General features: G+C 37.4%; 1 protein-coding gene across 5 annotated transcripts in view; it reads left to right on the top strand.

Annotated features, from left to right (window-relative positions):
- The window catches only part of LOC129751686 (guanine nucleotide exchange factor DBS), a 361,927-nt gene that overhangs the window by 249,607 nt on the left and 97,929 nt on the right, over positions 1 to 14,391 (top strand). For all 5 annotated transcript variants that reach the window (XM_055747343.1, XM_055747344.1, XM_055747345.1 and 2 more), the window contains one exon: positions 13,666 to 13,785. In XM_055747343.1, coding sequence (XP_055603318.1) covers positions 13,666 to 13,785 — 120 coding nt within the window. The remainder of the gene's footprint in view (positions 1 to 13,665; positions 13,786 to 14,391) is intronic.

Below are 14,391 nucleotides of genomic sequence, written 5' to 3'. Positions count from 1 at the left end.
GACCTTCATCAAATTTCCCGCTAACAAGCCCATCTTTTGCCTTTTAGATATCGTTAGAAAATCTGAATGAGATCCCTGGCGGAACTCAGTAGGTAGGAAACTTTTTAGCCTCAGGAGTTCTTCTATTAACCAACAGATGGCAGTTAGAGCAGCTGATAGTAAGTCGGCCACTTAGAGTCAAATGGACAACATAGTTGATTCCAAATTCATGTGTTACATTTCGAGCAAGGTAGGGAAATAAAAATTTTGAAATTAAAAATTTCAAAATTTTTATTTGTTTGAATTTAAGATCAATCTTATTACAACTCAACAACTTAAGGTTTTACGTCCAGGATACTTGAAATCTGGTGACTTTTACTGTTAAGATAAATTATTTTTCTAAGGTTTACCAATACCTTTACCGATTCTTGGTTTTTAAACTTTGTCTATTTTTTTTTTTCAAATATTCTCAAAAATCTTTGAGCAAAATATTTTCCGATTACGTAAGTGTTCTCTAATAACCTCAGATACTTCTGAATAATATAACTACCAATAAAAAAATAGAGCTAAGTGCTTTAGTGCATCTTTCATATTCCCGAAAACGTTCGAGTAGACCAAATTCGTATTATATCTTACCTCAGTCATTTACTGAGAAAAACGATTTTCCAATCTTACCTCAGATATTATCTGAGCACCTATCAACTATAGAAACATGATTTCTGGTCACCCTAATGGCTTACAGCTAATGTTTCAATACTGAGTGCAAAGTTTCGTTAAAAAGCTTCAGGCACTCCCAGAGCTAGAAACGTCAATTATGATCTAAACAATCAAACGATTAGGTCTATGGATTGATTTATTCTGAGAAAAAATTTGGAAATGCGATAAACTGGTAGGTATTTTGAGTAATTACAGCTAACATTTTCTATTTCAGCTAAAGGGATTACAATGAAATGACTGTGAAAAATACAAGAAGAATCTTATGTGAATGAATGTGTAGTGGACTAATGAGTAATGAATAGGAAAAATATGCGAGCTATTTGAATGGATTGGTTTCTAAATGTAAACAACGGATAAGCGATTATTTTGTGATCGAAAGGCTTTATCAACGGAGGAAAACTTTTATGTTACGTCTCGACGTTAGAAAAATTCGTGGGAGAAACTTCGAAGTATTTTCTACGGTTGTTAAGTGCATCCGACGATAGCACCGTCATAGCTATACGAGTTTTTTTTTACGCTTTCTTCAGAAAAGAACCGTGATACGCGCCGCCGATTCGGTTCCCGGTTAAATCCTCCAGCACATACGTGTTCGTACCGAGGACGTCGCGGATTCGCACTTTTTCGAATTTCGTACCAAATTTACCGACGAAATTTTTGGATTTATCCGAAAGGTTCACGTTCTTTTTGAACACTAAATCGCCTTTTTCAAAGACATGATTTACATTGCTTCGCGTATTGTAAGATCGTTGATACTGATTATAAGCTTTCGACAAATTTTCTTTTACAAGTCTGAATAATTTTTCCATTTCGATCCCGTGTTGGCCCGGAGACGTTACTTCATTTTCGCTTTGTAATCGTTCATATTCAGCTCCGTTGCTGATCATGTTCCGTCCGAAGTTGACGAAGTATGGTGAAAAACCAATACTATCGTGGGAGTGAGTCCTAATCGCGCGCGCTATTTGATGGACAGACTCATCCCAGTCGCGGTGATCCTTTTTCCGGTTAAGGGTACACCTTATCGCGGTTACAATGACCCTATTAACGCGCTCGGTAGGGTTGGGTCCCGGGTGATACACGGCCAAGTTCCAGTGTGTTACCGAATATTTATGGAGAAGATTGATAAAGAGAGTCGATTTAAAGACCTGGGCGTTATCCGTGATACACACTGCTGGTGCTCCGAACAAATTGAATATCAAGTTTTCTACAAAAGAACAGACTGCAGGTGCAGTTGCAGAACGCATACACTGCACCATGACAAATTTTGAAAATGTGTCACATACTACCAAAAGCCATATATTTCCTTTCTTTGAACGTGGGTAAGGGCCAAGGAAGTCCATGGAAATCATTTCCCATGGCCGTGAACACAATTTCTGTTTGCCACAGACTGGCTGTACATTTACATTGGGAATCTTTGACTCTTTACACACCAAGCATGCATAGCAGAACCTTTTTACGTCAGAAGCCATTCGGGGCCAATAAAATCTTTCGCGAACCTTACTTAAAGTTTTCAAATAACCAAAATGAGCCTCGTTATGGATAGATTTCAAAACGATTTCCCTTTCATTAGTAGGGACGACTATTTTCCACCGAAAATCTGAATCTTCAGGTAGATCTGCTGTATTCGTAACGTATTTATAAACTCGTCCGTCCTTGATTTGGAAATCTGGATACTTTGATGGATACTTTTGGACCATTTGCCTTAAACCTTCGGTATAACTATCGGTACTCTTAACGTCAATCGAATTGATGATCCTAGACAAAAAATCCGCGGGGATGTTCTCCGAGCCTTTCCGGTACTCGAGAACCATATCGTATTTCGACAATTTTAGAGCCCATCTGGCAATTCTCGGTGATTTACTTTCAATGGACATCGTGCGTAGGAACGTCAAGCTCATGGCATCGGTTTGCACAATGAACCTGCTTCCCTCGACAAAATGTTTGAAATGCTCGATGCTCATCAAGACCGCCAAGCATTCTCTTTCCGTTGCACTGTACCTGCGCTGGGTACTGGACAACTTCTTTGAGAAGTACGCGATGGGACGACGTTCTCCTTCTTGCACCTGTACAAGAACCGCTCCTATAGCTAGATCTGAGCTATCACTTTCGATAATAAAAGGTTCGGAAAAGTTAGGATTAGCAAGTACTGGTGCCGTTACGAGAGCGGTTTTCAATCGAACCAGCGCCTCGTCGGCTTCTCTATCCCATTCAAATTTCTTTTTACTTTTTTTAAGGATGTTCGTTATTGGTGTCGCAATTTCAGAATACCTGGCAATAAACTTTTGATAGAATCCAGCTAAACCTAAAAGTCTTCGGACTTCTTTTACCGATTTGGGTGCTGGATAATCCAATATCGGCTGTATCTTGCTCACATCCATTGAAAGACCTTCCTCCGACAGAACATATCCCAGATAACGAATGTGGGTCTTGCAAAACTTGCTTTTTTCCAAGTTTATAGTAAGACCGGCTCTTTTCAAGCGCTCGGCCACTATGCGTATAAGTCTCACGTGTTCATCAAAACTGTTGGACAAAATGATGATGTCATCTAAGTATACATACACCCAGGGCTCCAGATCATGACCTAGTACGATCGACATACATCTTTGCATGCACGCAGGTGCATTTCGAAGACCGAAGGCCATCACTTCGAAGAAATACACATTTTTGTTGGTTCGGAATGCTGTTTTCAATTTGGAACTAGCGTCTAATGGGATCTGATAATATGATTCAGATAAATCTATTACGGAGAAATATTTCGATTTCTCGATTCTCTGCAATATCCCCATCATATTAGGGAATGGAAACTCATCCCGTTTTGTGCACTGATTCAAATTCCGCGAGTCCAGGCAGATTCTCCATTTTCCGTTGGCTTTTTTAATCGGCAATAAAGGGTTAAGAAAGTCAACCGCCGTATGGCATTCTTTGATAACCCCCAAGGCTAACATGCGTTCTACTTCCTGATCGATAACCGTTTCTACCGCGGGAGACCAACGATAATAAGGGACTTTTTTTGGTTTTGTACCTGGAATAAGTTCAATATGGTGTTCGAGTATAGCTGTTCTTCCTAGTTTCCCATTTAGAGTGGCAGGAAGCTCCTGAACAGCTTCGAATAAGATTGATTTCTGTAGCTCGGTTAATTGATGCTCGGTAGTAATATCGTCAGGATTTTTCCAGGTGCATTCGGGAATTTCGATGGTTGGCATCTCTAAACTTTCGTCAACAAGAATTTCTAGTTCTTTGTTAATACAGTTCGGTACATTTGGTTCGAGACTAAAACATATTCCTTCGGTTCTTTCTCCATAAAAATTTTCGATCCAGGTTAGAGGATTCAAATTTATTGCTGATTCCTTCGTTTCAGCTGGTAATCCAGAGACGGGGATTTCAGAGGGAATTGTTAAACGAAATCCGAATCGTTTCAAGAAGTCGACACCTAATATCAATTCTTTGGTCAATTCAGGGACTACAACGGTCGGTATTATATGTGTAGAGGCACGATAAGTAAAGGGGACATTAACGTAACCTAAACAGCTATGAGGGGTCCCATCGGCCGTTGATATACGCATAGGTAAAGGATGAATTTTCAAACCAACTTTGTCAAGCAGTTTGACTGAGCTGATCACGGTTACACTTGCTCCTGTATCAGCCAATCCTTCGACTTCTTCTGACAGAATTCGAACTTTCAAATGTGGGCAACGATGAAATTTGGTGTCAATGTGAAGACAGTGATTAAATAACGAATAATTTTTATTGGGAGGTTCAACTTGATTTTCTAGAGGGTCAAGGCTCCCTACATGGCCCTCGTTTATTCGTTTTTTTCTTCGTGATTAATTTCATTGATCGAAACAAAATGGCGGTTAGGACATTTAGGTGGAGTAACGTTAGCATGACCGCATATATGGCAAAATATTTTTTTAGTTTCCCCACAATCACGCCAACGGTGACCTGTGGTTCCACAGTTCCAACACTTTCCTGTCTGCAAGGATGGTTGATCGGTTCTTCTGTCTCCACTAAGAGGTAAATTTCTTGAATCCATTCTTTTGGAATTTTCGACGGCGAAAACCTCCTCGTCTCGTTCTAAGAATTCGAAAGGATCGCCCATAGCCAACTGATTAATCGTGGGTTTCAAATATCCAGGGGTTGTGAACAGGTGAGTTTCTATCGCGTCTAATTTAAAACAGAGTTGTGCTAAGTGATCTAACGAAAGAATATTTTCTAACGCAAGTCTTCTTTTGTAGGAAAGTTTCATATTCTCTACAATAAGCTCAAATTTTTCTTCTTCGGGCATCTTTCTTATCATTCGCTGAGCTAGAACCTCCATATCGGTTAGGAACGCGCTGAAAAGCTCGTTCGGTTTCTGTTTGCGGTTACGCATCTCCTCCTTAATCAAACGATCTCGGTTAGGATTATCGTACCTTCTACGTAAATGAACTTCTAAACTTTCCCAGTCACGAAACTTTTCTTCATAAGTTATAAACCAGATATAAGCACTATCTTTAAATAGCAGGTGAGCATGCATTCGCAGATCCATTTTACTGATAGCATATGATCGACATAAAATGTCAATTTGCTTTAAAAAATCGGTCACTGGTATCAAATTTGTATCCCCGGTGAACTTGGGCCACTTTTCAATGATACTACATTGCTGATGGGGTAAACGTCGAAAGTAACCATAACCGGAAGTGTCTTCTTGTCTCGCATTTGGAAAGATGGGTTGGTCTGGGTAAGTTTCACTAACGGAAAACTGAGCACGTGGCCTCGAATTGTGAAATGACGTATTAGGACGCGGAGAAAATATAAAAGGACTACCAAGTCCACTATTCCATGGGTTAGCTTCTGGTATAAACGGATTTTGAGATTGTCGTAAGGGTTGAGAAGGGGGAATTTGAGCGTGGCTCGGCATCTGAGCTTCTAGTTGGAAAGGGTATGAAAATTTTGAATCGGAGAAAGGCTTCCCTTCGGGTTGCACTTCCTTGTTCAACAGTTGCATCTGGTGAAACTGCTGAGCCAGTTGTCCAATAGGGACGCATGGTCTTTTTACTTCCGGTGTTAGAACAGATCTTTGTTGCAGTTGTTTTTGATCAAAGTAATCATCTAAATACGTTTTCATGTATGCTTCGACTTCGGTCACATGGATGTAACCACTAGCTTGAGGATCAATAGGGACATAAGGTTGAGTTTTAATCTCATCATTTATTCCGTACTTAAACGATGTTTCAACCGTATCTACTAAGGGCTGATCTAACTTGTCTCCACTCCTTTTGAAATGTTCGGGAGTAGGAGTGAAGAAGTTCACCTTTTGAACATTCTTCCTAGCGCTCAAAGTTTCTTTGGTGATTCCTAGCTCGTTCCATCGTCTTTCCGGTAATGTATGGAAAAACGGTTTCTTTGGATACGCGCCTAAGGTCGAAAATGGATTAGGAAGAGGCTTATCTTCTGGCATCGTGTTAGTTAACGGTTTACTTATCGGGCCCATAGCACCGGTACATGGCTCATCTTCAGGGTTGAATTCCCGCGCTTCCGGTCCGACTTCAGTAGAATTTTTCCAGTCGATTAAGTCTGCGGCACCTTTTTCAGTTCGAGTTTTTTCCGACACGCGCTGTTTAAACAAGGGTAACGAATCGAAGTCAATTTGGAAATATTTCGTCGATATACGTCTTAATAAATCTAAGAGTAACTTTTTGTTTTCCGTTTGAGTCCGATCGCGAGTCACGTAACGATGGATTCTTTGATGATAGTGAACTAATCGACTTAAACAGTTTTTAGAACCAACTCTTGATAACTGTTGTTCTATTTCTTGAAGTTTATAAGGGATCGAATTTATGTCACCTTCCAATGCACCATCCGGAGTGCTAAGAGTTTGACCGGTTATTTCCGCGCGTAATAAATTCCGTAAGGTTCGTTTAAGAGATTCGTTAGAGCCTTCTAGAGGCTGACCGCGAAGTAACAACTCATAATTGATTTCATCGTCTTCTAAATCGTTCACATTCATCCGATAAAATTCCATTTTATCAATGCAAAAGAAAATAAGGAAATTAAAATTTATAAAATTAATCCAAAATTATACTTATATTATTACGAAAACATAGCTATGAAATAGAACTGAAAATTCAATCCGCTTAAGCTCAATAAATCAATCCAAGACTTCTAAACTAAAAAATACAAAGCTAATTCAGAAACAATAAAGCTACGAAAAAAAAAATTAAAAATCTAACCAAAATAAATTTTTTTTTCAATCAATTCGAATTGAAAGAATTTATAAAACCAATTTAAAATGCCACACCAATATGCCAACTATTTCAATCAGGCCCCACGTTGGGCGCCAAAATGTAACGAATGAATTTGTCCCAACACTCTGCAGCTTAAGCGCCACCTTCGTTAATGAAGGCTGCGGAGGCGTTCTTTAAGGGTGCCCGGCTTAAGCCTCCCTCTCAGGGTCCTAACGTTTCACCCAGGATAATCGAAGAGGAAATCTCAAAGCAGTGCAATATTCAAAAAAATCTACGATCCCGTCCCGGAAGATTCGTCAACCCTTCCTCAAAATAGGCCAATCAGCATAAATACCATTCAACAAAAAAAAACGGTCTGGCCTAATATCTCAATCAGTACGTAAGGTCACGTGGTTGAGCTTTTTAAACACTTTTCCCCTTACAAGCTATCAAACCTGTTTCTTGTGGATCTCCTTCCGGGAGTCCTGGCATCCCTGGTCGAGGCTGCGATGATTTAGCGATTCAGCTTTTCCGATGAAGAGCTTTTTATAAGATGGAAGCTCTATCACTTGACGACGCTTTTAGTTCGAGAACCGCCCACGCGGTAGCAGTAGTAACGGAAGGGAGGCGGAAATGTTGTCGAGCGCCACCTGAGACCGGAATTGCCACGGGAAAATTGCCTGAACCAGTAACTCTTTGGTCGTATAGTCAAACCAGGGGATGGATGAGTGCCACGTTTTTCTTTTCAGCAATAGGGTGACCAACGCAAGCGATCAGATGAGGTTTTCATACATAGCTTTATTCCAAAAGTTGTTGATTTTGGGAACTCTAGATTTACACCCACGTTGAACGGTGGGATTAACCTGTTCAACGTTAAATATACAATTTTTAGTCACTTTTGTACAATTATTAGGCCGATATTTTCTTACCTCAAACTCTTCAATAATATGCACCGATGAATGTGATGCACATACTCGCTCGATTAAGAAAAATCTGACTATAAAAAATGAGGTTCATGAAACACATGTCTCTTCACATATCTTTTTGTAATTTGACTCACAATGTTCGATTCGGTTTACAATTTTATTTTTGCTTTTTATCGAACTCTGATTTTTTTCGAGCAATCAGAACGCTTTAGGAAGCCTATAAATAAAATCTTTAATCTATAAACTGATTAAAAACTTCCTTAAAATTGCAAACTTACTTTAGCGCGTCTTAACAGTTGCACGGCACCACACCTTTTGACTCTACTATCAGTTGAGCTGACGGTCTTCCAACAAAGAAAATGAACACCCCATTGCTTCAAACAATGCCCGAAGGCATTGGATGCTGTTGAAGTTTCCTCTCTTCTCATCTCTTTTGATCCCTAAGCTACATGGGGCTGATCTCCTCTCCCACACAATCTTTTTGGGAGGAACCACGACCTTCATCAAATTTCCCGCTAACAAGCCCATCTTTTGCCTTTTAGATATCGTTAGAAAATCTGAATGAGATCCCTGGCGGAACTCAGTAGGTAGGAAACTTTTTAGCCTCAGGAGTTCTTCTATTAACCAACAGATGGCAGTTAGAGCAGCTGATAGTAAGTCGGCCACTTAGAGTCAAATGGACAACATAGTTGATTCCAAATTCATGTGTTACAAATTAACAAAATCAAAACCTGCCTATTTACCAAAACCAAAGACCAAATACCAAAATTCAAACAGACAAATGTGGTTTACTCGATTCCATGTGAATGCGGGAAAGAATACTGTGGCCAAACATCACAAACTTTGGAAAAACGGATTAAAAACCACAAAACAAGCCTCAAGCAAAGTGCCAGAGCCACAGGACTAACACAACATGCCCTAGAACAAAATCACAAGTTTAATTTCGAAAAAGCTTATATTTTAGAGAGAGTAAATCAAGAAGGAAAAAGGAAAACAGCTGAAACATTACACATTAAACTAAAGAAAGGAAATGCAGTAAATATCAAACAAGATTCCATTGAAATCTCTAAAATATATAGTTCAATATTAAAAAAACTGAGAGAGACGCCTCAATTCAAAATCCAAACTAATTCAAACACGACGACCTCAAACACGAGGACTCCAGCCGACATCACGACGACGCCGACACCGACGCCGAGAATGCTGGACACCAGCTGTTAGAAGCAGTTAAGAGTTTGGATTCAAATTAAGTAAGACAGCCGTAACGGAAGCACGCGGCGACACAATTTGTAAGTGCGAAAAAGTGAAATAATTGCAAGTCATAAAGTGTGTTAATTTAAAGTTTTTATATTTTTATCGAAATACAGTTTTCTGAAGATGGCTGAAATCACCCAGTAGGCCGAAACGTAAAAGAATTGTAATTATTTGATTCGAAAATCACCGAAAAATATCAACTTAAAAAGATAACAAATGAATTTTTCAATCATTGGAGAAATTTACGTTAGTTTGAAAACTCTGCACCCTTTTTTGAGAAAATCAACTTTAAATAAAATCGAACTTAAAAAAAACTACTGTAGTTGTTGAAATTAGACCAATTCGCCGTACTAAGTTTCTCTATAAATTTTCCATACTAGTTTTAGTCTTAGATTTGAAATACGAATATACAGTACGGTTCATAATTGTATAGAAATTGGAAGCACGCGCACTGTCACGTCGACTTTGAACTTCCAGAACTTTTTACTCAGATGATATTTTTTGATCAATTTTTTTGCGTTAGATAGATCAACTATCACACTATTATATCACAAAATTTGAGTTTTCTGGAGTTTGTGTGGCCTGAGAAACAGTAATTCTACGAAAATCGGACTTTTTGGACTTTTCTCATTCAAACTGCAATATCTCTGAATTTACGCTACATTTTTTATTGAAATTTTGCACAAGGATTGTTGAGATACGAAGCTAGCGTGTCTGAAGTTTTTGAAAAGTTCTATCGATGAGATCAAAAGTTACGCGAGGTGGAATATTTCAGGCATGAACCTAGAAATGCGATTTCTATAGAATTTTGGACGATTCATGAGAACAATATTGTTTCCTCCACCAATCAGACAAAAAATGTCTGGCAAAAGCAATGAAGAAAAAAAAAATGGAATAAATTACCCATATGTGTTTTGAAATCAGAATCTCGCGATATTGATGTGATTTTTCGGTTGAAATAGGTTTACTGGTTGTTAAACAGAGAATATGATTTTCCTATGGAAACATTCGTCCAAAATTCTATAGAAATCGCATTTCTAGATCCATGCCTGAAATATTGCACCTCGCGTAACTTTTGATCTCATCAATAGAACTTTTCGAAAACTTCGGACATGCTAGTTTTATATTTCAACAATCACTATGCAAAATTTCAATAAAAATTGTAGCGTAGTTTCAGAGATATTGCAAATTGAGTGAGAAAAGTCCAAAAAGTCCGATTTTCGTAGAATTACTGTTTCTCAGGCCACACAAACTCCAGAAAGCTCAAATTTTGTGATATAATAGTGTGATAGTTGATCTATCTAACGCAAAAAAATTGATCAAAAAATATCATCTGAGTAAAAAGTTCTGGAAGTTCAAAGTCGACGTGACAGTGCGCGTGCTTCCAATTTCTATACAATTATGAACGGTACTGTATGTAAGCTTTTCCAACTGATTTAACCGAAGTGTTAAGCTATTGATTTAAAGGGCCTTTTATTTTGAAATTTTCCTCTTCTGAACTAAACATCCTCGCTCAGAAAAATACTATTATGTATACCATAAGATTCTCTTATGAACTGGCGCCATAAGAAAAATTAAGGAAATTTATAAAATTATCTTATGACTGATATGAACTTTCTGGATGAACATCTTTTGAAAGTGGAAGTTTGGTTTTTCATAAGATAATCTTATGATTTTGTTAAAACATTTGGAATTTCTGTAAGATTGTTTTCAAAAAGCAGGAAATGTCATAAAAATGGATTTTGGACATTGGTAATTTGAGTCCCATTTCTTGAATTTATTCCTTTTTTATCAATCTGTTTTTCACAATGATGGCCACAGAAGCAATTTTATTCCGGTTGAAATTGTCCAAAAAACAAAATAAAAAAAGATCATTTGTTCGCTATCCTCGTAATGGGACATAACATTCTCCCACAGAATCAGCAGACACGTTATTTGTTGGCTGATGTGCGGAAATACCTTTGGAAAATCCGCTACTGGTTTCGGTCTCTGGGCCTTTCGGTTTTAGTCAGCCAGTAAGCTAAAGTGTGGACAAAAATTTCGAAAATTTAAAGACTATGAATATTTCCAAAATATTTTTAAAATTCATAAACATTAAGAATTTGCGAAATAAACTTACCTTTGAGAAAAAAGGTTCATGAGACGTGTCTTATGGAATTCAGAATAGGATTTCTTCTGAGTGCTGATTTCAACATACCATCTGCAACTGTCCATTCTCAAATTATTTTCATAATAAAAATATTCTCGTTGTTGAATTGCGAAGTTCTTTGAATGATTCTCTAAACATGAAAATTTCTATGTTTTAAATCTTATCGTTTTCCATGTTTTACAATAGAAAATCAATTCAATGAGATTTTTGTGTTGTTTCTAGAGTTTTATGGTTTCTCTGAAAACTCGAGATCTTTGTGTAAGGTAAACCATTAGAAATATGAATAATGAACTTAACAATTCTTGCGTTTTCTCTGATTGTAGCTTTGATTCTCAATTTTAGATTTGAATTTCATTTGTTATTTGTTTTTCAAATCTTAATTTGAAATTAAAAACTGAAATTCCGGCAATTCTGAATTATTGAAGAGATCAAAAGGTGATGCTACGCAAATGCTTTCATGTAGTTTTACGTTAATATATTAATTCATCCGATGGGTGAACTAATACTTAACGTAAAAAGGCTGGATCTCACCGAAAAAGTTGTCATCGAGAGGATACATTTTTCACTGATTCGGATCTGTAGTTCGTCTGTTGTTGGCAGGAACAGAGCTGATGTATTGATACGGGAACCTATTGCAACCGAAATTTCTGAAGCCATTTTGCCGCTTCTCATGTCTCTCCGGTGTATGAAATATTCGCGGGATTTTCCCATTTGATACAACGCACTTCACGATAAGTTCACAATATTCACATTCTCAGTTATAATCAGCTGGACTCCACGTTATACCATTTAATGTATTTATACCATTTCTTACATTTGGAGCATAAATTTTGACATCCTTGCAAGGCAACGCCTACTTCCCAACCTTCAAGGTTTTTTTTCTGAAGTTTTTTTTATTCTGAACCTAGGAATTTTTATTTTGATCCGGTTGCAAATCTCAATGCTGATCCTGAACATGTTTATAATCCTCATTGAGAACATGATCCTGATCCTGATACTTCTCTTGGTCTTGATCCCAATCCTGATTCTTATCTTGATCTTGATGCTGATCTTATCTCAAACCTGATCATTATTAGATCAAAATACAGACCCAAATCCTGGAGCATATCTTGATCCGTATCCAATAAATTATCAGTAATTATCAGTAATTTATCTGTTCCTGATCATAGGTTTAAGAATAAACCGTTTCACTTTTTCATGATGACTTTAGGTTTCCGGCAACTATTTCCAGATTTTATTTGCAACATAAATTTTTATTTTCCTACCTCAATCTCGTCAGATTTTGTTATCATTAGTAATGTATTTTATTTTATGATTCTACTTCCATACAAATAGCTAAAATTATGTGTGGCTTCTTGACTTGCTTTTCCTTGTTCGAGATTCAAAATTGCGGCCATAGGTTTTTAATTTGTTGCCAAAAGTTTTAATACCGTTCATTGTTTTATGCCCATGTTCCATTTATATTATCTTCTTTTTTATTTCTCATTAGGTCATGAATCATAACTTTCTACTTTAATTTCTTCAATTCTGATCCAATCTGTAACTGATTGCAAAACCCAGTTTCATCCCCGTTCTGATTAGATGGCTCGTTTATTGAAATTTATGTGCTGCCATTGGTATTTTTTTTTCTTTTTCTCTCTCCCTCTCCCTGCTAACATGATTTATAGTGAAAGTTCTGGTCTGGATTTCCTTCACCAATCAAAGTTTTTCTGTTGAATAACCTCAATTTTCGACCAGCAGCATGAAATGTTCATTTTCGATCCCGTTAGCCGGTTAATGTTCCTGCACTATCCCCAACATCTCAAGATGATGGGGATGCATCCTATTCCTAAGTGATAAGAGGAAAAAACGTTTCGCTCCTTAGCCAAGCCGTTGGCTATTTAGATATACGATTCTCTACGAACATTTTTGCAGTTGATTAAAACATATCTATTCTCCGGTGTGAAGATTCCGCTCGGCGTTCAACGTTTTAGAACGGCTACATGTTGGAAGGTTGAACCAAAAAAACTCTTTAATTCGTTCTCATCAACACCTTCCATTCAGCGTGGTCGCTTAGAAAAAACTCACATGATTGCAACGAGAAAAAAAAATAGAAATGATTTATGTTCCCGCCAAGCGGCATCTTTCGCAAGAACTCGACAAATGGGCATTAAACTTGCATAACGACCCAGAATCTTCACCGAATCGTCCGTCGACGAAATGGGGTTTTCGGTAAGACAAAGAACAACCCAAGAGAAGGTAGGTAAAAAAAAGATCGCCCGGCCAAACCAGAGAAGAAGAAAAACCGAAGCACTCCATAATCTGTAAATGATCATCATAAGCCACCTGCCTGGAAGCCATTGCTAATTTGTGTTTATTTTTTTCTACTCCTTTTCCTTCCTCATCTTTCATGAACGGAACAACGTTTGTTCATCATCATCAAACTCAAACAACACAGATCGACAGTTTCTCGTCACGGCCACGGTCGATTGAAGGTCCGCCAGATTCTGGGATCTCGATCAGCAGCGATACCATCATCGCCAGCTCGGACAGCGATCTCAACTTGCAGAGCCAAACGGTAAGTTTGCAACTATGTTATGGTAGATAATTTATTTTTTAGTTAAATAAAATAATTGTAGAAAATGTAAGAATTGAGATCACTATATCCCGGACTGGATCACAGATTCTCAGAGTTCTATTTACATGATTCCTTGAATGTTTTTAACCATTTTTGTTGGGGTAAGCTTATGTTATTTGTTCTATTTTTTTTTTTTTTTGTGTTTACCACCCTAAAAGTCATAACGAATTTCTAAACCTATCAAATATATTTTGTTAATTGGCGTATAAACGGACCTGTGCAAACATGCGCTAAAAAATCGTTATTGAATTAAAAAAACACTTGAAATGAACAAAATATCATAAAAAATAACGAAAATGACAAAAATGACAAAAATGACAAAAATGGCAAAAAAGGCAAAAAAGACAAAAATAACAAACATTACAAAAAAGACAAAAATGAAAAAAATTACAAAAATGACCAAAAACCCAAAATGACCAAAATGGCCCAAATGATTAAAATGAGCAAAATGACCAAAATGACAAAATTGACAAAATGAGAAAAATGAAAAAAAAAAATACAAGAATGACCAAAACATCCATCATGACCAAAATGACAAAATGACCA

The sequence above is a fragment of the Uranotaenia lowii genome, chromosome 3 (assembly GCF_029784155.1).
Source record: "Uranotaenia lowii strain MFRU-FL chromosome 3, ASM2978415v1, whole genome shotgun sequence".
NCBI lineage: Eukaryota > Metazoa > Arthropoda > Insecta > Diptera > Culicidae > Uranotaenia > Uranotaenia lowii.
Note: the sequence above shows the minus strand (reverse complement) of the source record. Positions and strands in the feature narration are given on the sequence as shown.